Source organism: Periophthalmus magnuspinnatus, chromosome 6, assembly GCF_009829125.3.
Source record: "Periophthalmus magnuspinnatus isolate fPerMag1 chromosome 6, fPerMag1.2.pri, whole genome shotgun sequence".
Lineage (NCBI taxonomy): Eukaryota > Metazoa > Chordata > Actinopteri > Gobiiformes > Gobiidae > Periophthalmus > Periophthalmus magnuspinnatus.
The window spans coordinates 16,901,902-16,925,349 of record NC_047131.1 but is presented as its reverse complement, the minus strand read 5'-3'; the positions used below and the strand labels follow the sequence as shown (position 1 = coordinate 16,925,349).

Genomic DNA, 23,448 nt, shown 5'->3' with positions numbered 1-23,448 from the left:
GAGTTTCAGCCAGCAGCCAATGGGCTAAACACCAAAATGTAAATATTTTTTGACAGAATACATGTTATTGCTATTTTAACAGAACACTTCTGCCTCGGAAGGGAGTGTGAGGAGAGAAGTGGGGCAGTCTGGACGTATGATACCTCACTCAGACTGCACCCGGTCCAGATGTAACTGCAGTGTCGGACTGGTTTTGTTGCGGTGTGACACACTCAGAGCGGTGCTCTGCTGTAATTATATTGGCTGACCAAATTGTGTTGAGTCTCTAGATGCTATCTACGTTTCTGCTGTCTGGCAAAGTGCCAACTCTCACATCACAAAAGTCCAAACGCCAGAAAGAACACAAACAAAGGCCAGGTGATGAGCAAAACAGATATCACTACTCCCACCCACAGATGAAAGATTAAATAAACAAAATTAAATACACATGCAAAATGCATATTTTTTTAAAGCACTACTAGAATTGAGAGGAAGCAATATTTTTTCTAGAAAAGTATATCTTCATAAGGCAATTATTTCTGAACTGATATGAAGGGCTTGGGGGAAAAAAAAAATTAGTCACTGTCCGAATCAGTCTCTGAATTCACGTAACAGTGGTCCTCCCCAATGTTCGCCACAAAAGACAAGCCTGAACACAACACCACAATGTCAATAATGTAACACACATTTCTATCTACAATAGCGAACTCTTGTCCACTTACCATTACATATTCGGTCCTCATCTTCCTCAAAATGATCCAAGTCGTAACTCACAAATATATTCTATTGAGAGAAATTTAAAATAAATAGGATTACTGTATTTTCCGGACTACAAGTTGCACTTTTTTCATAATTTGGCCAGGGGTGCGACTTATATGTGAAATTATTATAATATATAATTTCACATCTTCGTTATTGTCACACTGTTATTTGACAACTGCGCAAGGGCACTCTAGGCTTGTGTACCAGTATGATAGCCATGTTAGCTTGTTTTTTATGCTTTAGTCATCTGATTAACTGTTAAATATCTTATGTTAACATACCAGACACGTATTCAGTTCGCTGTCTATGCTTTATGTAGCCAAAGAAATAAATATCTTACATTAGCATGCTGTATTGCTATTCAGCCTGTCGTTCTCTATTTTATTGTTATTATTATAACTTGCCTTTAAAGATAAAATGTCTATTCTTGGTCTTGGATTTTGTAAAGTAAATTTTCCCCAAAAATAGGACTTTTTTTCTTTCTTCAATATTATGCATTTTTTTCCCGCTGGTGCAATTTATAATACGCAGGACCGTAAATGCGGTACAATGTTGCCAGCTTGAATCCTTGCCCCCTTCCCCTTAGAAGTAATCAAACTAAAAATGCCCTCTTTAACACAACATCCATTAGTCTCATGTTTCGTCTTCTATGCTTCAAGCTTTATCACTCCTCTGCACATGTCCAAACTACCCTTTCTAAATTTCTCTTCCAAACTTTACCTGAGATGTCCCTCTGATGTAGTCATTCTCAATCCTGCATCAAAAGACAGCCCCTAACATTTTCAGCTCTACTTCCTACCAGACTTGAAAAAGTGCTGGTCTCACACCTAACTTTAACATAAAGCAAGTACCTTTTCTGTCACCAATTTCTCCCAGTAGATGGGAGTCTGCTTGATGAGTGTGAGGACTGGTTCATTGGCCTTGAGTTTCCAGGAGCAGCGGTCAGCAGCAATGTTTTTGTAAAGATCCAGGTTGGCTTCATACCATTTGTCATCAACGTTCCCTCTGCAAATTCAACAACACAAGTTAAATAGTCTTCAAACTGGTAAATCTACAAATTTGTTTTGGTTTCTACACTTATTCCATGTGAGAACTTTGCTAATAAGATAAATGTCATGCAAATGCTTAGCTTGGTCATTCATAGTTTGTTAGTTTTGAGAAAAAATTTATAGTAAGAAGCATAGTTACCACGTAAAAGCAACCACCTGAACTTCGTTTGTTGAATCTGACTGTGTCCCTGCCTGTTTACACTCTCTATTTTCTCCTAATGACTAAAAACATTGTAAAAAATCTTTAATGGCATATAAGCTTTGTTATTGCATTTATCCCTGTATGTAACAATAGAGGACAGTGTTGTGTAAAAAAAGTAACAAAAATATGTACCGTATTCAAAACACAATGTGAAAGTGAGAAGAAACACTCCAAGAGGTGTTAAGTCAGCTTCAAGCTCAATGGGTCTGAATGGCTAAAAATTTTGATTAAATATATTACTTGTCCAAAAATGTGCTGGATAACTGTCTATGTAATCGTACAGTGTACATTGCCATTGCTGGCACGATGGTGGAGTGGCTAGCAATCTTCCTTGGTTCAATTATCAAGCCTGCCTTTGTGGAGTTTGCATGTTCCCCCCATGTCCAAGTGGGTTTCCTCCAGGCATTCTGGTTTCTCCCAACAACCCAAAACATGCACAATAGGCAATAGCTAACTATTTTACCAATTCCCCCAATGGCCTTAAAAGATGGGTCAAATGCAGAGGGCAAAATTCTCTATAGGAACAATAAAGTCTAATGTTTAAAAAAAATGTATTGTGGACATTTTCTTCTCAGAGATATATAGATAATACTATGACAATGTCAGAACAATTTATTAGTGTCTTTAATAGCAAAACCATTGACGATGTTCTGCAGATAGGTGCCTTGTTGTTCAGCTGCCAACATCATAATCTATTGTATTACAAAAAACACCAAATATTTGGATTCCTGTTTGTTATCAGTTTTTGTTTTGAAATTGATATCCCACTTGAGTTGGACTGGATCAGCTAGAGCCTTTAATTTTTTAATGTATTTTTTATGTGTCTTTAAAGTAAACATATGCACAATGTGTTAGCTTTTAAATAGGGATGGGAGGATTGTGTGAGATATAATTGCCACACAATTGTGCACATCATCTCATAACAATGGTGATATCCATGAATGTGAAATAAAACACAACTCTTAAATGTCCTGGGATTATTCCTCTACCAAAGTTTGTAAACTCCACAGCGAAGGAGACAGAGCAGTTGGACTGGGACATGCGCTGTGGCGAATGCAGCTGGATATGCGAGTGGACAAAAACACAAAAGAACAATCTTATGATAAAAATATCATTAAAGTATTTATTGGTTACGTTTTTAAGTTTATTATTTCACCAGGACATTTCCTTGTTTCTTCAAACTCCTCCTACCCCTTGGTTTGAAGGGTGCATCTGAGTTTGCAGTTTGAAGGGCTGTACAGTCCTTCGCCTTACCCCTACCCCCCATTGCTAAAGAGAATTGGGATACCCCTTCGCATATAGTGAATGCGCAAAAATGAAGGAGAAGGGCAAGCCCAAAGGGATAGAATTGGGATTGGGCCTAAGTATATTTGTGTTAGAGCTCCCTCTGCAGAAGGCAATAGGTACTGTGAACAAAGCTTTTAAACAATCATTTAGCAATGGGCTCTCAAGTTAATATATCCCAAGTGTTTGCAGAAATGCTAAGAAAAACGCACAATTAATCACAGTTAAGGGATTTCTGAGAATTAAGTGTGAGTGAAGCAAAATAACTGGTTGTGTTTGATGGAAGAAACGTTAACATGGTTAAAGGCTCAAAAAATATTTAAAAAACATCTTATTGCAGAACAAGAACTGTACAAAATAATTAATTAAACTCAAAATTAACTGGATTTAAAGAAGCACTATGTACATATTCTGATGGTAGGTCGATCACCTGCTTTTCTCCGTGGAGACGTTATTGCTTTGCTTGGAATGTTCATCCTCAGTATGGCATTAAACTTAAACGGGTCTTTACTGCCTTAAAAAGCATTCTTGAGCCCACCTGCTTTTCTATATGGAGATAGACAAGTTTAATTCCATACTGTGTAACATTTTAAGTAGTATCTCAATGACGACAAACAGGTGTTACATACAAGTTGCATAGTGTGCCTTTAAAATACCACGCTAAAAGTTCTCTCCACACACAAAACACAGAGAGACCAGCAGAGTCTGTGTATGTGCTCACCACAAACTTAAGAACAACTGAGGAACAAGCTGCTAGTGCTGAACATGTAACCACTGCCTCCTGTGTACAAAGCTCTGGTAAAGAGGCTCCGTGAGGCATGGTGAAAGTTGCAAACGAACCTGAACACAACTTTATCTGATGAGAAAGTACAGCTCTGGACCTCTGGGTTTGTCAGTTTCAGTGTCACAATGATGGAGTCTGATGTCTGGTACCAGCAGACTTGGGGGTGCAGGCTGAAATACAAACCAAAGAATGTTAGTATCAGAATTTTGATAATTGGGTAATGTGCTTAGAGCCCAACTGCACAAAAGAATCTTAAAGCACTATGTAGTAAATGACAAATTAAACACAACATGTATGAAAAAATAAATTAATTTAAATGTAAAAATAATTTCATTTAATTCCAGATATAAAATTTTCATATATGTACAAATATAAAGAATAATGGTCTACGAATAATATATATCACATTTGAATTGTGTTTAGGAGTAGGAGCAGCAAAAATGAGTCCAAACCATAATTATGGAGGAATTTGCATTACATGTTTTTACTGTCAGATCTACATTAGAAAGCATTAATTATTTAATGTAACTTTGCATAGATTAATTCTTAGTCTAAATTACAAAAATGGAGTACTGGACAGTCTGGGGGCATGCACTACCTGCAAATAACCTTTACAGTTGAATGAGAAAAATACTACTGTAATCATCAAACGACCACAGAAACTCATAAGGAAGAAGAGTTACCGTTTGCTGTTTTTTCTGTTTTTTTCAGTCTCAGTGTTGTTGCTACTAGTCTTTCTTCTGGTCATTTCATGCTTCTCAGCAACACCTAAGAGTAAGAACAATAAAACTGGACCACAAGCAAATGAGTTATACAAGTAAATATTGTCTACCAGACTCATACACTCTCTGGCCAAAAAAAAAAAGTCGCCACCTACATTTAACTAAGCAAATAGGTACAAGCCTCCTGCAGTTGGTCAGGTCTAGGTTCAGCAGCAGCATGTGCTCAAAGAATGTACATGAATATACTAAATGACCAGGTTATTCCATCAATGGATTTTTTTTCTTCCCTGATGGCATGGGCATATTCCAAGATGAAAATGCAAGGATTCATCGGGCTCAAATTGTGGTTCAGGGAGCATGAGACATCACTTTCACACATAGACTGGCCACCACAGAGTCCAGACCTTGACCTCATTGAGAATCTTTGGGATTTGCTGGAGAAGGCTTTGTGCAGCGGTCAGACTCTACCATCATCAATGCAAGATCTTGGTGAAAAATTAATGCAGCACTGGATGGAAATAAATCTTGTGACATTGCAGAAGCTTATCGAAACAATGCCACAGCGAATGCGTGCTGTAATCAAAGCTAAAGGTGGTCCAACGAAAAATCAGTGTGGCCTTTTTTTTGGCTAGGCAGTGTATTTTTCCTTACCATTTTGAACAGCTGGATTGGTCTGTAGAGTACAATCTTCAATACTGCAAGAAAATGATAACACATTCTACTTAATGTTAAATTAAGAGAAATTTAAGTGTTGTCCCAACAATCCATGGATCGAATAAAATTTAGATAAAGAGTAAAAGGTTTGAAAAAACTAGCAAAGCCATGATGAAGCTTTTTCTCAAGAAGTGGCAGTGACAGAAGACCCAAACCTTGTGCATTGCTCCACTGACTTGATGGGACTTAGTAAATCAGCCATTTTAGGTTCAATCATTTGGTCATGATTCAGGGGTTTCTGAGGAGGCAGAAACACAGGCAGAGGGCAGGGGGAGTGTGTGGGTGGAAAGGGAACCAGTGGTTTGGTTATGACGGACATGGGACACAGCATCTGGGGTCGTTCCACTGCACCCCTGCGCTTCATGAATTCTGCCACTCTGAAAGCCTCTGCAAGGACCTCCTCTTCAGCCTCGATACGGTTTTCCAAAGATGTCACACCATTCACAGACCTACAGGAAAGAAATCATTCAATCAAAAGTTATTGAATATTTTTCATTTGACAGCAACTGCTACCAACTGCTATTTATTTACTAAATCTCCATTAGTCTTTTCCTATAGTTATGGAGATTGGGGCATAGACTTTCTTTCGTACTATAGTTACAAATACATTAACATCGTCTTTTTGCAACATAATGAGATTGTTACCGCTTAAACATTTGGTAAAGCTACATAATCATTTTGAGTATATTAGCCAGTACTATCTGACTTTTCTGAGAGAGGGACAGCCAGCTGCTTGTCTTCATGGAAATTTTGCATGGTATGTACTGCCTATCATTTATTACAGGTGCTTTTATTACTCAAAATTACCACGAACAAAGTATAGTACTGAGACAAACAGATGGTATACCTTCTACCAGAAAAGCCACAAATTGCATCTTTAGGGATACCCTAAAATGTTACATAATTTTATGTATATTAGAGGTATTTTTCCCCATGTCCAAAAGGGGCAAAAGCTCAGGCAAAGCCTTTTTATTTATACAGCACAAAAGTTTCTTACACTGAGAGCTTGTTGCTGCTCATGTTGGTCTGGCACAGGGCTTTGAGGAGGTTGATGTGCTCCCGGTTACTCTCTGCCATCCCACTTTTCAGGATTTCAGACTGGAGGTTGTACTCGTTTATCACCGTTTTCATGCCTGGTACTTGACTGACTCGTATCTGAAGCACATTCATATAATTTAAAACCCACTGGAATTGTAACTACTCTTGTGCATTTGGCAATATCAGGCAATGTTATAAGCAGGCAGGTATATAAGATAATATATATAAGAAAAGACAAAGAAAAAGAATACTCTCATAATGTATTTAATTATGCCTGAGATTAAGCCTTACCATAGGGTCAACAAAGATGGTGTTTCCCAGACTGAGAACTACTCTGGCTCTGTGCTGAAGTCCTTTGATCTTCTGACTTATTGCTCTCGTGACCTACGAGCCAAACAAAGAATTTGAAAAAAATATTAAATAAATAGTGCAAAATTAACATGCATCTAATAATAAAAGGAAACTATAAAAACTGTCAGCTGAACAAAAAGCTGCAGAAGTGAAGACATTTGGCTGCTCATCCAAGCCGCTTCTTCAGTTCTGGTCAGATTACTGATGGACACTGCCTTATATCTATCTGAAGGGAGGAGCTAACTATATTAAAACTAAAAACACCTATTGTTTAGTTTCTGTTTGTAAGGTAGGTCTATTAAGCTACACTAAGTGTGCACTGTGCCTGAGACTGCTTAGTATAATCATTCAGCTCCTACTGAGTGATTTCACACCTATTAGCATCCTAGCCCTATTGTTATCTTTGTTTTGGTTTGGGTCTGAGGATGGAGTTACGGATATGGAATAGATAATGCCCTCTTCCTGTTCAAGGAAGGATTGTCTTTCCTAACAAAAAATAGTTCTTTAACTCCCCTCTCACATCATTTCTTTTCTCTGGCTAAGATCTGTACTTCAACATCTTCAAAGGAGTGATTAGTGGTTTTAAGATAGAGACATACGGCAGACTGGGGTCCAGAGGAGCACTTGCGATGGTGTTGGTACATTCACTTATGGAGTGGCTGTTTAGTTTCTCCAGTATAACGCTCACTGCACACTTCCCTACACTGAATGGAGTAGACCGTATTGCTTTGTTTGTGGCTCAGGGTTTTCTCTGAAGCTTTTCAGACACACCAGCTGTGTAAGGAATGGTTACACCTTTCCTTCTGGGTTCAGATTCCCCGTTGTCCTGTTTTTTAGCTCTCTTAGATCTAAAGAAGGGGATATCCACAGAGGGCTTTCTCGATGTGTTGTTCCTCCTTCACTTTTTCCTCTGTATTTGTGGGAACCACTTGAGCCTTGTGTTGTAATATATGGATAACACCAAGTTTGCGCTAAATGGTTCTAATCATGACGTTGCTTAAAGGGCTTCTATTACACTATTTTCTGATCTGTTAGAAAGACAAAGAGTTGTGTTTTGTTTCATTCACACATGCTTTACACACAAACCTTGAATTTTAGGTTGTGTTCTTCTCTCAAACAGAAAGCATTCTGTTCTAATGTCATGTGGTAATATAAGAAGTGCTCCACTCCACACGCCTTCACTAGAATCATTTAGATCACAAGGTGGACCAGAACATCATATTTTTGATGAAGTAACAACATTCTAAAATGGCTTAAAGCTCACAAAAGTCAATTTTGTCTAATATAGGAGCTTTAAATTGCATCTACTACAGTTTTGCAATTTTGACAATAGCTATGACAAACAAATATGATCATAATGCATAGTACATGATTTGAGTGTGTGCTGTGTTGTGTGCTGCAAACCTTTGGATGCCAGTCTTTCTCAGAGTCAGACGGTTTCACTCGACACACGATGATTTCTACAGCTTGACCTGGGACAGACTGAAAATGCTCCGGTAATTGCATCAACTGATGAGCTTTGACTTCCTTCCTTTTACCAATGTCAATGAACTCAACAAAAACACTGAAAAACAGTCTGTCTTCTCTGTCAGGAATGGTCAGGACCTTCACCCTAAAAAGAGCAGAATTAAACTCATAACAACAATCTAAATGTAATGTAATTTTCTTTCACACCTGTGAAAGATGTCATCCTCCTGCACTGCATACAGAGCCCCTTCAGTCACCTCGGTAGCCACTTGTTTCTTATCAGAGTAGAAAGCAGTGATCTCAGCTGCAATGCTTTCAAAATTGGTTTCTTTTGAGACCATGCGCCCATAAAACACTGAAGCGGTCTTTATGAAGAGAGGTACCACCTACAAAAGGTAAAATCTATTTACATTTCATTGATTAGTTTGGGTTTTGCAGTTTAGCTTATTGTGTGGCAATATTTTATGGAGTACGATTGGAAAATTTATGATGTAATGATATGTTGCTATAAAATCACAATAATGTATATATTCCCCTGAAGACCACCTCTCTGACATTTTTTGGTCTATGTTTTTAGTGTATGACTGATTTGTAAAATAAATTGTTCTCACTTCTATGATTCCAGATGAAGGAAGCTCAGACTTATCCAGGTGTGAATTCCAGCTGTGACGATCTGGACACACACTGCTGTCCCTGCAAATTTCAAAATACACATTGCAATGAGTAATGTTTTATTGTGTTGGAGGTTACAATTAAGCTTCAGTGGTTGATTATCACCTGCATATCCCAAAGCTCTTCAGGTAACTGCAAAGAGGTCTGTTGGTTTTCTGGTCCTCTCTGGCCACATTCACACCCTGAGCAAAGGACAGCAGCTCTGGAGGGAGGGGGGCACTGGTTCGACCGAAATAACGCAAAACTCCTACCACATGACGGGTGTTTCTTTCAGAGACGATCAACACAGATCTGGAAAGGCGACAGCCAGTGTCTATTTTATGTTTGGATCCCTGCAAAGACAATATTTCTCAATTGACTGACAGTTTCATATCAAATAGGAAAACAGATCTTTTTAAAAGCAAGACATTGAGTTGGGGCTTACAAGATGATTACAACTGATATTGTGTTAATTTTTACTTATTTTTATTTATTTGTAATGGGGCAGCACAGATTCATGAACATTTAAAAATGTACATATGTAAAGATCATAGCAAAGGTGGCTAATTTCCATCTTCCATCTTCCCATCAGGGAAGGGACAGGGAAGAGAACAGCAATAATAACAAAAAAGCAAATTTAACACCAGCACACTAACTATAGATGCAACATGCTCCCTATACATACACTTATAAGAACAGTTCATTTGAAGTTAGAAGTTGAAAGTTAAACCAACAACCCCTAAATATAAAAATGTAATTTTGCTATACATGATGACATATTTGGCTCTTGAACAACCTGTTTGGACCCTCAGTGAAAATCACAAAAATCTTTTTTTTTTTTTTTTAAGTTAAATAAGGCTTGTTTAGAATGTTGTGAAGTCATATAAGAGATCCAGAAATGTATTATAAAAATCGACCACCAATTTTAAAATAATTTGACATGTGTTTTGTTATTCTTAACTGTTGACGTACGGGTTCAGTGAGGTTTCTGAAGTTTTTGACCATGCAGAAGAGCCGACTACCAAATTTTCTGGGAGAGGAAGGGAATCCATAGTGGATAACACAAGTTGCATCATGGATCCCCAGGCATCTCAGGCATTCATCGGTCGTCACTTGAGTAAAATTAACAGTAATAAAACAAAACACACCTGCAGCACTGAATGAATCATTTGTTAAAGACAGACTACCAAGAATAACATGAGAGCCAGGACCAATGCTTTTCCTCCACTGCTGGACGACAAAGTCAAACTCATGTGTTAGGCCTTCATGGGACTTCATGCAGAAGGCAGACTTGTTGCTCACAGCCTGTAAATAGAAAACACATACTTTAGTTAAAAATTTAGGATGTTTAAGAAAATGACGTCACCGGATGCTCCCTGTGACTTCCAGTGGTAAACAGCCCACAGTTACTTTCAGAGAAGAGGATGAAAAAACTCCTACTTTCAAGACAAGAATGCTAAGCCAATGCAACAAGTGATAAAAAACAGTGCTAATTTTGTTACATCACCCAAAATACAGCTTACAGACTTTTACCACTGTCACAGACTGATGTTGACGTTAACATACAAACAGAAAATGGATTTTTGTCACAAAACAAGAGCAATGAAGTTGGCAAAAGAGCGGGGGACGACATGCGATCTGTACCAAACGTCAAGGTCAAAGATACGCTGCTGTTAGGAGAGGCTATCAGAGATGTGAGCCACAGAGGAATGCAAACTTGCTCCTATCCCAGTCACAGTGTTTCTGAGATTACAAACGTCCTGCCAAAAGTTCTGTCAACACGCCAAGGAGTTAAACAGCTGACTGTACACGTGGGTGCAGTTGACACCGGAATGGAACAGACTGAAATCTTGAAAAAAGAATTTCATTAAATGATTCAAGGAGCTTGATGAAGTGGAGATTAAAACATTCATCAGTGGACCTCTTCCTAGCATAGACAGAAGGAAGATGAACAAATTTACCTGGCTGTTTCAGCTGAACACATGGCTGTTCAATGCATGTGTAGCCACAGGACTGCACTACATTGAGAATTTTGATCTATTCTGGAAATGAGACCTGTTCAAGGGAAATGGCCCGCGCCTGAGCAAAGGTGGAGTGAGAGTGCTGACGAATAACCTCCTCCACGCTCTGAGGCACCGACCTGGAAAGGGTCCTGGGCCAGTAAGAGAAAAGAGGAATGAGAGACGCATTCCTGCTGTGCCAGAGACCGAGCCAATGTGTCAGCACCACAATTACCACAACATGAAATCTAGGGGCAATAATGGACTCAGACTTGAACTTTAACAGCCACCTCAGATCAATAACATCTGCAGCTTTTTACCATCTAAAACATTGCAAAAATCAAACCAGACTCGGAGAGACGTATCCATGCATTTGTCTCCAGTAGGTTAGACTACTGCAACGGCCTACTCACTGGCCTCTCCAAATGAGCCTTAAGACAACTGCAGTACATCCAGAATGCTGCTACTCGGGTCCTGACTAGAACCAGGAAGTACAAGCACACAAGTCTTGTGCTAAGGTCTCTGCACTGGCTTCCTGTAGCTCAAAGAATAGACTTTAAAGCAGCTCTGCTTGTGTGTGCAAGCCTCTACATGGCCTAGCTCCAACCTGTTAGTGCTATATGAACCATCTCACACTCTGAGGACTTTAGGGACCGGCCTGCTGCTGGTGCCCAGAGTCAGGACTAAACATGGGGCTAAAACCTGGAACAGTCCTCCTGAAGATGTGAGACAGGCCTCTACTTTGACAATGTTTAAATCCAGGCTCAAAACCATTCTGTTTAGCTGTGCATATGACTGAGAGGTTTTTATTCTGCACTCTTCTCTTTTAATGTTAATTTTATGATGATTATTTGTGATTATTTATGTTCTGATTTGTGTGATTTTAATGGCTTTCCTATTCTGTAAAGCACTTTGAATTGACAAATTGTGCTATACAAATAAACTTGCCTTGCCACATAGCAATGTAGTTTGAAAGATTTGATATGTTAAAGTTTGGTGGAGAGAAGTCTGGAAAGTAAAACAACGTCAACACTTCCGTACCTCAAACACATTCTCTGTTTCCCAAGGAGAGGAGGTTATGATTAATGTTTTTAGTCCAACATCTGGGTTGAAATCCAAAGTGCCCAAAAGTACATTGATTTTGCAGCTTTCCAGGCTCATTAGGATGACCTACATTTAAGAGTTGAATTAATAGGTATCAATAAAAATAATATATTTAGCAACAGCAAAGAATAAAGTGTTAAAAAAGTAAGTAAAGTGACTGACCTGCTGTATGTTTGCATAGAGAGCAGCCTCCTCAGGGACAGTGATAATGATGGACGGATGAGGCATGTGGCTGGTTATTAATCCTTCCATTTGACTCGTCCACTGTTTAGACACAGCCACAATTTGCTGTGGACATGACGTTTTATCCTCACTGGAGACAACTTTCTGGAAATGCTGCAGGATTGTGGTCATCTGTGAAACAAAAGAACTGATTATGAATTTAAAAAGGTATGAACTAGGTATGAACACATACATGGGCCGATAATTTTATTTAACATTCACTGACTACAGAGAATATATAGAACAACTTACAGTAACAGTTGAGGCACATGCAAGCTCAAAATTGAATTGTTAGTGGGAGCTAGTGCGAGATTTAACACCTAAACCTCCTAAATGTAAAGCAGGAACTAAATACTAAAGCTAGGCCTACACTGTGCAATCTTCAGGTCAACACAAATTTCTGTCGTAAGGAGAATTTCAAAATCAGGCAAAATTTCAGCCCCATTAATAAAGTTCTAAACTATGAAAGCTAGTAAATTTGTTAAGCTGCATAGTCAAGAAGTCAGAAGTATGTCAGGGGAGAGGTGAGACAAAATATACAAAATTACTGAAATGTGTGTGAATAGAGAAAAAAAACAAAACAAAACAGCACAACCCATTTAGTGTAGTCATTTGCCTGAAACATTACCTGCTCTGGGGCCAGGGTGAAAAGCTGGTCCACCTCATCCAACACCAGGTGGTACATACGCAGAAAGAGGAAGCAGTGATGGGAAAGGACCCGAACTAAACTGAAGGGAGTGGTCACCACGAGCAAGCCTGTTTGAAATCACACCAGACAGTGAATAAAGAAGAAAATAATTCAAAGTGACTTATGTTATGGTTTTGCAATGGAACTGACAGTTTTTGGGGATCTTGATACTTTTGGCCTCGTCTTTTTTGACCCCGACGTGGATGATCATGGGATGAAGGCTGTGACTGACTTTGGTCTCCTCTAGAAAGTCAAATATGGCTTGAGCTTTCTCCCAACCAGGACACACCACCACCACTATGGGCTAAGAGGTATACAGAAAAGTTTGAACTTTGGAGACATAATATCATAGAGGAGGTTAATATTGTTCCCTTTTTGCAGACAGAAAGTACTTTATTTTAGTGCAAGAGGAAGAACTGCACATTAGAGATGCACAGTTTTTTTTTTCCTTCCCGTGGGTTCCACATTTCTGATTATGTATAGTCTGCCCCAGCCCGTCTCGCACAGCAGAATCTATTTACACAACCGAACCCGCTTTATCTTAGCCAAAAACGTGCTTGAAAACAGACATAACAGGAGTGAATCCGTCAATATGATGAACCAGCTGTAGTTTTCTTTCAAAACAAAATACTACCCCATTTTCCGTTTCCAAATCACTTCTTTTTGGCTGTTTACTGTGGCAAATGGTTTTAACTGGCTAATGTGGCGTGAATGGGTGGTGTGTGCCGCGGTGGTGTCAGGTTATAGGTTAATTGCACAGGTTATGCTTACATAAACTTTATTATCAAAAATAGGCCAGTGTAGATGAATATTAGTTTGTTTTAAAATATTTTATAGGCTACAGTAATAATAGCCTACATATTTTTCTTATATGAAAAAATTACCTACCCCAAAATGTTATTTAAGCCATCATTTTATTTAATTTTTATCTTGCACATCGCCAGCCTTAAATGATTTAAGTAGCTACAGTATAGTATCATAGTACAGTACAGTATCGAGGAAAACTTTTAGTCACATTCTGGAGCCCTGTCATAGATAGTGCATAGATGTAACACAAGACATACATTTAACCAAGCAAGAGCTTGGCCTTATATGGTCAATCATACTCACCCCAGTGCTGGAGGTGAGAAAGAAGAGGGAGTTGAGCAAAACGTGGGTGAGGAGAGGGGGGAGGTAGCTGATTGGTCGGTCAGCGTTGGTAGACACAATCAGAGTGTTACATCCACCAGCAACAGCTGGCCAGCTGTACCAGTCAGCGGGGCACAGAGAATAGAGCTGCTTCTGCTGTATAAGCTGATGAGAATGACATGTGTCATTTTGTAAACAGTAAGATATGTTATTGTTGTCTATCTTCATTTATAGACAAGAAAAACAAGCTGCATCTCTGGAAATACTTATTATAAAATATTAAAAATGGTAATAAAAAATGTTTTTTTTAAAGACCTCCGCACTTTGTGGTGCCCTCAGGGACTCTGGGAGGACATTTCAAAGTTGTGGGGTGATGGCCTGGGAGGCCCTGTCTCCTATAGTGGAGAACTTGGTCCTGGGCTGGTAGAGGCAGTAGGAGGAGGTGGTGGAGCAGAGGCGTTAAGACGTGGTGTGTGGGGTGAGGAGGGGCAATTTCATGTAGGCACCGGTATGTAAGGAGGCAGAGCTTACAGTGGATTCTGTATTGGATGGGCAGCCAGTGAAGAGACTGGACAACAGGAGATATGTGGTCATATTTGCACCTACTCGTCAGGACCTGGACAGCACAATTCCGAGTATGCTGAAGCTTTTGCAGACTTCTGCCAGGGATCCTGACGAGGAGGGCAGGGCAGTAATCCAACTTAGAGGAGATAAAGACATGGATCAGTTTTTCAGCATCAAGCTGGGAAAGGGAGTTTGGCAATGTTTTAGAGAGGGAGGAAGGAGACCTTGCAGAGGTGGCAGATAGTTTTCAAAGAAGAGGTGTGGGTCTGAGGAGGCTATGGAGTCAATTTTTATGTGTTTATGAGTGTCATCAGCATAAAAGTGGAATCAGACTTTGTGCTTATTTATAATCTGATGCAGGGGGAGCATGTAAATGGTAAACAGTGCCGGGCCAAGGGCCAACTCTTGTGGCACTCCACAGGTGACTGTGTGGGGATCAGAAATGCCCTAAAGCCACATACTCTTTCCTCTTAGTAAGATAGGACTGGAACCATCTGAGTGTGGTGCCAGAAAGTAAGCCTGCAAACTGGAGCTCATGGAGAAAGATGTTATGGTCCACAATGTTAAATGCGGCCGACAAATCCAGCAAAATAAGGGGATGGTCAGCCCTGGTCTGTTGTCACTGGTAAGTCATAAATAACTTACCAGTGACTGCAGACGCCGTACTGTGGGCTGACCGGAATCCAGACAGAAATGTCCCATATCAGTTGTGAGTGTGAAGATGATTGTGGAGTTATGCTGCAACAACTTTTTCCAGGTCTTTGGATAAGAATGGTAAATTTGAGATAAGCCCATAGTTTAATAGGTTTTCATGGTTCTTAAGAGATTTTTCAGATGGAGGCAGATGACTGTAGTTTTGACAGCTGGGGGAACCTGACCAGCTTGTAATGAGTTGTTTATGATTGCAGTGATCATAGTGGACTGCTGCCTGGGATGACATATTTTATTAACTGTGTGGATCCAGCAAACACGTGGAGGTCCTCATATTTTTTAAACTCCCTTCCCCAACAACAAAAAATGCAATTCCTTCTAAGATAAGCAAATGTAAGTAGTTCCAGTGATTACAGGAAAAACTGAACTTAAGAGCAACGCTAAAAAATAGATGTGATTTTTGTTTACTTGGCGGAGTTGGTCAGTGATGGGAGCGCTGTCCAGGCTGTGACGTGGCTGCAGGGGGAACACAGAGTGAACTAGGTGCAAGTCTTTTCCTGGATCCACTGCTAGTGGAACCTGGGGAAAAAAAGAAAAAAGATTACCACCAAGACTAAGCTATTAACTGAAATTGTAAAGCTGAAGTGAAAACAATACAGCCTCACCTATTTGTAAAAAAAAAACTTTTTAACCTTTTTCAAAGCACAACAACAACATTTAACAAGATTTCATGAGTATTAAGTGCTTATAAATAGGATTGGCCAAAACTTTCAATTATTTGAAACATTTACCAGTAAGTCAAAAGTAGAGTAGTTTTGATAAGACAGGTAGCAATATTTTCAAAGTCAAATAATTATTATAAAATCAATCAAAATTAGCCCTAGTACATATAAAAATAAAATACATATATAAAAACAAAATAAAAGAAAACCTACCTCTGCTTCTTCTGTCTCAACATCAGGATTTAGGGGATTCGGGTTCAGCCACTCCAAAAGCCTGGTAAAAAGCACAGTTCTGAGCAAAGAATTAAAATTGATCTACTATGAATAACTGATTAAAGTGCATTTCAACAACCTGGCCAGCAAAGACTACAAGTTTGGCTTTCTAGTGTCAAAAAGATGGAATTTAAAAAAAACATACACAGAACACACTTCAGCCAAATTAGCAGTCCAATAAATGTGTTACAGATTTTGTTCTGAAAGATAAAATGATAATTTGGGGAAATATGTGATGTGGCTATGATTGGGCTCATTCAGTAAACCTTTTCTCTGCCAAAATTACCAAATACAGACTAGCATTTAAAGACATTTTATATTATTCCAGAGCTATATTCACCGAGAACAGGCCCAGTGCTCCTCACTTCTCCAGGACAGCTCCTTTTCAGCTGTTTCAGAGCTAGACAAGCTACATAAGGCAAATATAAGATTGTACAATTATTTGGTTAAAAAATAAATCTTAGGTCCAGAGAGTGAACATTACCTTTTTGGCTCCTTGTTAAGATCAAGGTCAAGTAGACAGTCCACATTTCCTCTGTAGAAGTGTTTATAATGCATGTAAACACTGTGAAAGATGACTAGGCAACTATTAACTACTATCAACTACTATAACTACTATCAACTATTCTCACCTTGCACTTAGTTGTTCATCATTTGGAAGTACGAGTTCTCTGTAAAATATGGTTTGTTATTTTGTCATTGTTTACTATGAACACAATAGAAAAAAAATAAAATAAAAGTTCCATACAGTGATGGTGTGCAGTTTTCAGTGGCTGTAGACATGTCTTCTGGGTTCTCAAGTTTGTCCTCGTAATTAAAAATCTGCACATGAAGGCCAATTACATCAAATTAAATTGTATAATTTATGCCAACAAGCTTCTGGTAATAGAGCAATGTTATTTATAAAAATTAAAAAAAATCCAAAGAAAAAGAAAATCAATCATGATGATGACCAAAAGTCAAAAAAGTGATGACTGATCGTCAACCCCTTCCCCCGAATCACTTTAGCTTTAAGTACCTTGGGGTTACAATTGACAACTCACTCACATTTGAACATCACATCACGGACATTCATAAAAGAAGTCAACAAAGACTATCAGTAATAAGAAAACTCAAAGGACTCTGTTTCTCCACACCTGTTATTACTGCTGTATAAATCTATCATTCAGCCCATCCTACTGTACTGTTCCACCTGCTTCTATAACATGCTTACTGTTAAAAATCAGACCAAACTCATAAAAGTAACACACATAGCTGCTAAAATCACAGGACTCCCCACACCCAATCTCACAGATCTAAATAATCGGGCTATTGGACGCTTCGCACTCTCCATAATACAGGACTCCACTCACCCCCCTCCAGGACCACCTAATCCCTCTGCCTTCAGGACGGAGGTATAGGGCGATCAGGTGCAGGAGGGCACGGTTTGGTAGAAGTCTGATCCCAGCAGCCATTGCTTTCTTAAACAACAGGCCCCGCTGAGGCATAATGTCTGTTTTGTAATGTGTTTATGTGACTGTGATGTTTGGTGTTTATCTGTGTATATGTCAAACGAGCTCTGTGTATGTGGAAAAGAATCTCCCCTCAGGGACAATAAAGTAAAGTCTAAAGTCCTTACACTAGCGGTCTGATTGAAGATGCTTTGGGGGTTCAAAAACTTTAAAAACCTAAAAAGGAACGCCATAAATACATTATTATTATACATAAATGCTCAATATTATAAAATGATGAAATGTAAACACTCACTTAAAAAGACTAAGGCTTTTGGTCAAAGCTGCAGCCACAGATGAATCTGTCTCTTCTGTGGAGACACTAAACCTGCAAAGGAAAACAGGTTATTCAGTTAGAATAGAAATAGAAAAATAATCTTACAGGCTTACAAGGTGACTAAATTGTATTCATATTAGATAAAATACCATATAATTTACCTTTCAGCAGCACAAGCCACTGAACTTGTATCGATCACATCTGGACCGCAATCTTTCTCAGCAATATTTCTTTCATTTAGAGTCTAAAAAAACATTTTCTTTAAATCTTTTAAGATAAGAAGTCACATACAGACAAAACTGTAAAACTAAACATGTGCTTTATTTTTCTCACTGTCTTAACTATACTTTTCCTATTTTGGGTCAATTAGGATTACCAAAGTTATTTCTATTTGCAAAATGAGATTTATTTTTTTTGACAATTTTTCTTAACTCTCTTTGTGACATACAGTAAGATTACTATGCATTTAAACAACTGGGGGAAACCCAGATGTTGATGTCATGTCTTTGGAAGCTTCTTATAGGTTTGACATCGAGTTAATTAGAGACACCTGTGGAAGTATTTGAAGGCACACTTGAAACACACTGCTTTTCTGTGTAACATCATAGGAAAGTCAAAAGAAATCAGCCAAAATATCAGGAAGACAGCTGTGGACCTGCATAAGTCTGTTTTTTCCTTGGGTGCAATTTTCAGATGCCTGAAGGTGCCACGTTCATCTCTTCAAACTATTATACGGAAGTATAAACACCATGAGAATGTTCAGCCATTATACCACTCAGGAAGGATGAATGTGCTTTGGTCCAAAAAGACCCATAAAACCTTGTGAAGATGCTGGCTGAAGCTGGTAAGAGTGTACCATTATCCACAGTCAAACAAGTACTGTACTGAGATGGGCTGAAAGGTCACTCTGCCAGGAAGAAGCCATTACTCCAAAAGAAACATAAAAAAGCCTGATTACAGTTTGCAAATACACACAGGGACAAAGACCTACATTTTGGAGACATGTCTTGTGGTCTGACAAATCTAAAATTGAACTGTTTAGCCATAATGAGCATTGTTGCGTTTGGAGGAAAAAGGGGGAGGCTTGCAAGGCTGAGAACACCATCCCAAATGTGAAATACAGGGGTGACAGCATCATGTTGTGGGGTTGTTTTGCTGCAGGAAGTACTGGTGCACTTCACAAAATAGATGGCATCATGAGGAAAGAACATTATGAGGAAATACTGAAGCAAGTTACACCAGTTCTGTCAGGAGGAATGGTCCAAAATTCCAGATAACAAAGTCATACAGTTTAAAGGCAATGGTACCATACAGTACTAATCAAGTGTATGTAAACTTCTGACTTTAAAGAAAGTAATGAAAAATTGTCTTTCATTATTCTGGAATTTAGCTAGTAGAATTAATTTTGGTAATCCTAAATGACTTAAAGCAGCAAAAGTTTCATCTGTTTTGATGTCAGACAGTGAGGAAAAAAAAGCGCGTCTTTTTATATAGTGTATGTAAACTTCTCGTTTCAACTGTATTTACTGTACACAAACCAAATACTTTGAATGTGCAAAAAAATGCAAGAGACTTGTAATTCTAACCTGATATACACATGCATCTGTTTGCAAATTGCATTTTTCTACAGGGTCCATAGTAAGGGTTTCTGTTAAATAAAATCCAAGGCAGTCAAAAAACTCATTAAAAGACCAGCTTGATATTGCATTCAAAATGCAGTTCTTCTCTTTTACCTGGAGGTGGTAGAGATTGTGGTGCAGACTGTGCCAGAGTGTGGTTTACAGCCTGGTTTAAAATGCTGGAGGATAACATCACAGGCTTTTGATCTTCCTCGTCCAAACCACTTACTGCTGCTGGATCTTTGCTGTAGTAGGCAAACTTTTTAGCCACTAGTTCATCATTCACACAGATCTACAATGAAAACAATGCATTTGTCACATTCCTAAATCCCTCCATAGCAGCTCAAATCAAGTGTCAAAAATTGCATCTACTATGTAATGTGCATAAGGCAGTAGTTTTGCACATCCTTGCAAGTACCATGACTAGCAATGATTTTTTTTCACCTTAATAGTACCAAACATGAGGTACAGCTGGATTGATGTTGAATTATCTTCTGTTTCATACAACACAGCTTCTGTTTGAGTTGAGCCTACAAGTCGAGCAAATGAAAAGAAATATATCTTGACTTGGTTGCAAAGTGCTAGAATTCCCAGTTGCATAGATTTTGCCATCATTAGCCAAAGAATTGTGTATTGTTTTTTTCACATTTTTACCTTGAAGAAGATTATGCAAGTAAAGTGTAGCGGAGCTGTCCCAGTGACTAGATGGTCTACAAAACATTGAAAAGTAGGCTTTAAAACCCTGTACATCAAAACAAATCTATACTGTATACAATGTATTGCGCTTACATCATCTTTGCCTTCTCCTCATCCACAGATACTTGCAGTCGTGTTGGTTTTATTCCTGAAAGGTGGAATCTCTGGACCCAAAATGGCAGTAGCAGGAAGTCTGGCATAGCCACTCGAATCCTTAAAACAAACAATTAAAAATGGTACAAGTCAGAAGAGCACTTGAAATGCAAAACCTGTTGAAGCCCAGATATAGGGGAGTGGGGCTAGGCCTTGCCTTGACAGTTTTGTTCACCTTGTATGCTTTTTTTTGTTTTTGGTATAATTAACCACAAAACTGTTTTTAGGACAAAGTTTCAAAACATTTCTTCCATAACTCACAAAAAAGAAAACAAATGACAAATGACTTTCACTTTCACTTGAATTTCATGATTTCAGTCATGAACTTATTTACATAAATAATTTTATTCCAATTCAATCATGCGTTGGTTCTTGATTATTTAGACATTTATTTTTCTCTAGTAAAAAAGATGGGATACCTGACTATATTGTCGTAAATGAGTATATGTATTATTTTATTTTTTATTTTTTTTACAGACCCAGAAGAAAAAGTTATATCGCTGAAAGTTTGACCAACCCATTGGCCTTGCCTTCACTTCTCTGAAGAAAAAAAAAAACTGTTCTGAAGCTGTGCTCATCTTTCATACTACATACTGTCTTGAATTTCGCCAAATAATTGATCACATAATTGAGCAATATTGATTGATTGATTGAATATTATTTTTAATAAAGAACTGTATTCTTACTGGTCTGTGGGAACTACAAGCTGTTCTCCATAGTCGACCAGGAAGCATCGAGCTTGACTGGACACAGAGTCTGTGATGACTGCCTTCATCTTTGCCCGACACCAAGACTTCATAGTAGGCCAGTACACCACACAGATCTGGGAAAATATATTTATTTACTTCTTATATAGTTTCATAGAAGTTGCGTCCTGTGGCTAAAGCTCTGTGGGGTGAAAATAATCAGCAAAGGCAACTGTTCACTAACAAAAAAGTTGATTCTTCAATTCCTGAGATTGGTATTCTTTTACAGCTGTTGTTGTATCCTAGAGCAAGACAATTGACTTGGTTGTCACATTGATAAAGCACCTTTCCTTTCTTTTGTGTACTCAAGCACTTGACATCAAGGAACATTCACTTTTCACTTCTAATTTATTCATACAACTATCTTGGCAGAGGCTAGAGGCAAAGTTGAGCATCTTGCCCAAGGGCACAATGGCAGTGTACTGGAGAGAGCAGCAATAGCTGACTTGTGTTAAAATATAGTACAACTGTGATTTAGATGTTGAATCCAGGCCATCAGAATGTTATTTATGTACCTGTTCCTTCTCAAAAGACGAGACCTTGAGTTTGTGTTTGTCCTGGGTGACGTCATGGTAGAAAAGGTTCATTTGCGCCATCATATGGTTGTATTGCCCCATGGACTGTGCATCACCAACAGCAGTACCCACTACCCGACCCCAGAGGCAGGCAGGACTTTCCACCTGGAAAAAACAGAGCATTGCATAATTCCTGGCTATACATGACGTGATGAAAGGCAAGTGCTGCACAGAATCCCATTCATATGTATGCGGCGGTCAGCTCAAGAGCACACTGTGTGCCACTGTAGAAAGTGCAGATTGGCCATCTTTGCGAGAAACTGCTGCTTGAGCACCACCGGGAGCGGTGTGCACTGAGTACCACTTTAGCTCATCCAATCACAGAGCCTGAAAGGTAAATTTACAAAGCTAACAATATACTGGACTGTACTGTAAAATTAGAGTGGCCATGTAGTTTCAAAAGGGTCACTTAAACTGTGACTGTTGCACATGATGTGGGCAATTGTTTGTATATGAGATATTATTGATTTATGAAATGAAGATATGCACCATTAGAATATATATTTAAATGGGCCTGTTGTCTGGGACTTAATATTAATGTATGTGTACATATTCATAGCATCAGAGGGAAATATTTTCTTTTTTGAATTAAGGTGAAATGTAGATGGATGAATAATTTATGATAATAATATTAGCAACTACTAAAGGGATTCATTCTGCTATTGATATATTACAGTTCATGTTGTTTATAATGTTGTTAATCTAAATAAGAATTTTTTGATTTTATTGGGATTGTCAAAATATAGGATTATTGTGCCACTGTCAGGTATATTCAATATTATCATTTATCATGACATTTTCAGTAGCAATGTCTATGACTTCAAAATTTGTTATCATAACAGGAATACTGTAACAAGCTGCAAGAGAAATGTTATATTGATCAAATGAGAGGAAGTCGGGACCTTTCTAATGTTGTAATGTAGGTTATAGGCACTGGACAATTGTATTATCTTTAAAAATACAATAAATACAATAAAGGAAAGAAGCAAAAGGACAGACATTACTTGATATCATATGACCATTGTCAAATAATGTCCACTGTGTATAATATAAAATGACATACCTTCAAGATTGATATTTTCAACATATTTAATTCTAGTCCAAATGGCTGTAATATAAAAAAAACATTTTTGTTAATATTCGGCGATGGAAAGTTGGACATGTTATTGTAAAAGATCCGTGAGTGGAAAACACTGCCGCCATTTTGCTCCGCTTGCTATGACATTGACCGCGTACAAAGCTAACTGTAGCCAGCGTGCTAATTTAGCACGCTGGCTACAGAAAGACACATCGCAAAAACGTATATACACGTTCAAATGCGACAAATTATACTTATAACAAGACCATCGGTTGTACTATGTTGCCTATATTTGTGCGTTACAAAAACAAACCTCATTAACAGCACGTGGAAGAATTGGACTATCTGCTGACGGCTGCTGATACTTTGTGCCTTGCGCATGCGCACTGTACACTGCATCTGGCGCTAGGCGCAAACTAGCAGCCACAAAGGGGCGCAACAGCCGCAGAGTTCTCAAGA

At 38.5% G+C, this 23,448-nt stretch overlaps 1 protein-coding gene across 1 annotated transcript; it reads right to left on the bottom strand.

Annotated features, from left to right (window-relative positions):
* Window positions 1-554: 554 nt before the first annotated feature.
* Window positions 555-23,015, bottom strand: tdrd12 (tudor domain containing 12). Its single transcript, XM_055222585.1, has 35 exons — window positions 22,975-23,015; window positions 21,852-22,016; window positions 21,277-21,413; window positions 20,531-20,650; window positions 20,396-20,451; window positions 20,186-20,271; window positions 19,856-20,033; window positions 19,709-19,770; window positions 18,284-18,366; window positions 18,102-18,173; window positions 17,974-18,022; window positions 17,104-17,177; window positions 16,988-17,026; window positions 16,840-16,890; window positions 16,696-16,764; window positions 16,296-16,356; window positions 15,829-15,939; window positions 14,128-14,310; window positions 13,168-13,321; window positions 12,958-13,085; window positions 12,270-12,461; window positions 12,045-12,173; window positions 10,191-10,308; window positions 9,976-10,115; window positions 9,130-9,356; window positions 8,964-9,045; window positions 8,560-8,738; window positions 8,290-8,497; window positions 6,826-6,918; window positions 6,494-6,651; window positions 5,652-5,945; window positions 4,117-4,230; window positions 1,593-1,746; window positions 702-762; window positions 555-628 (listed from the first exon to the last, which is right to left on the bottom strand). The coding sequence occupies exons 1-35, from the start codon at window positions 22,996-22,998 to the stop codon at window positions 555-557; spliced, it is 4,125 nt and encodes a 1,374-aa protein (XP_055078560.1). The 5' UTR covers window positions 22,999-23,015.
* Window positions 23,016-23,448: the final 433 nt, after the last annotated feature.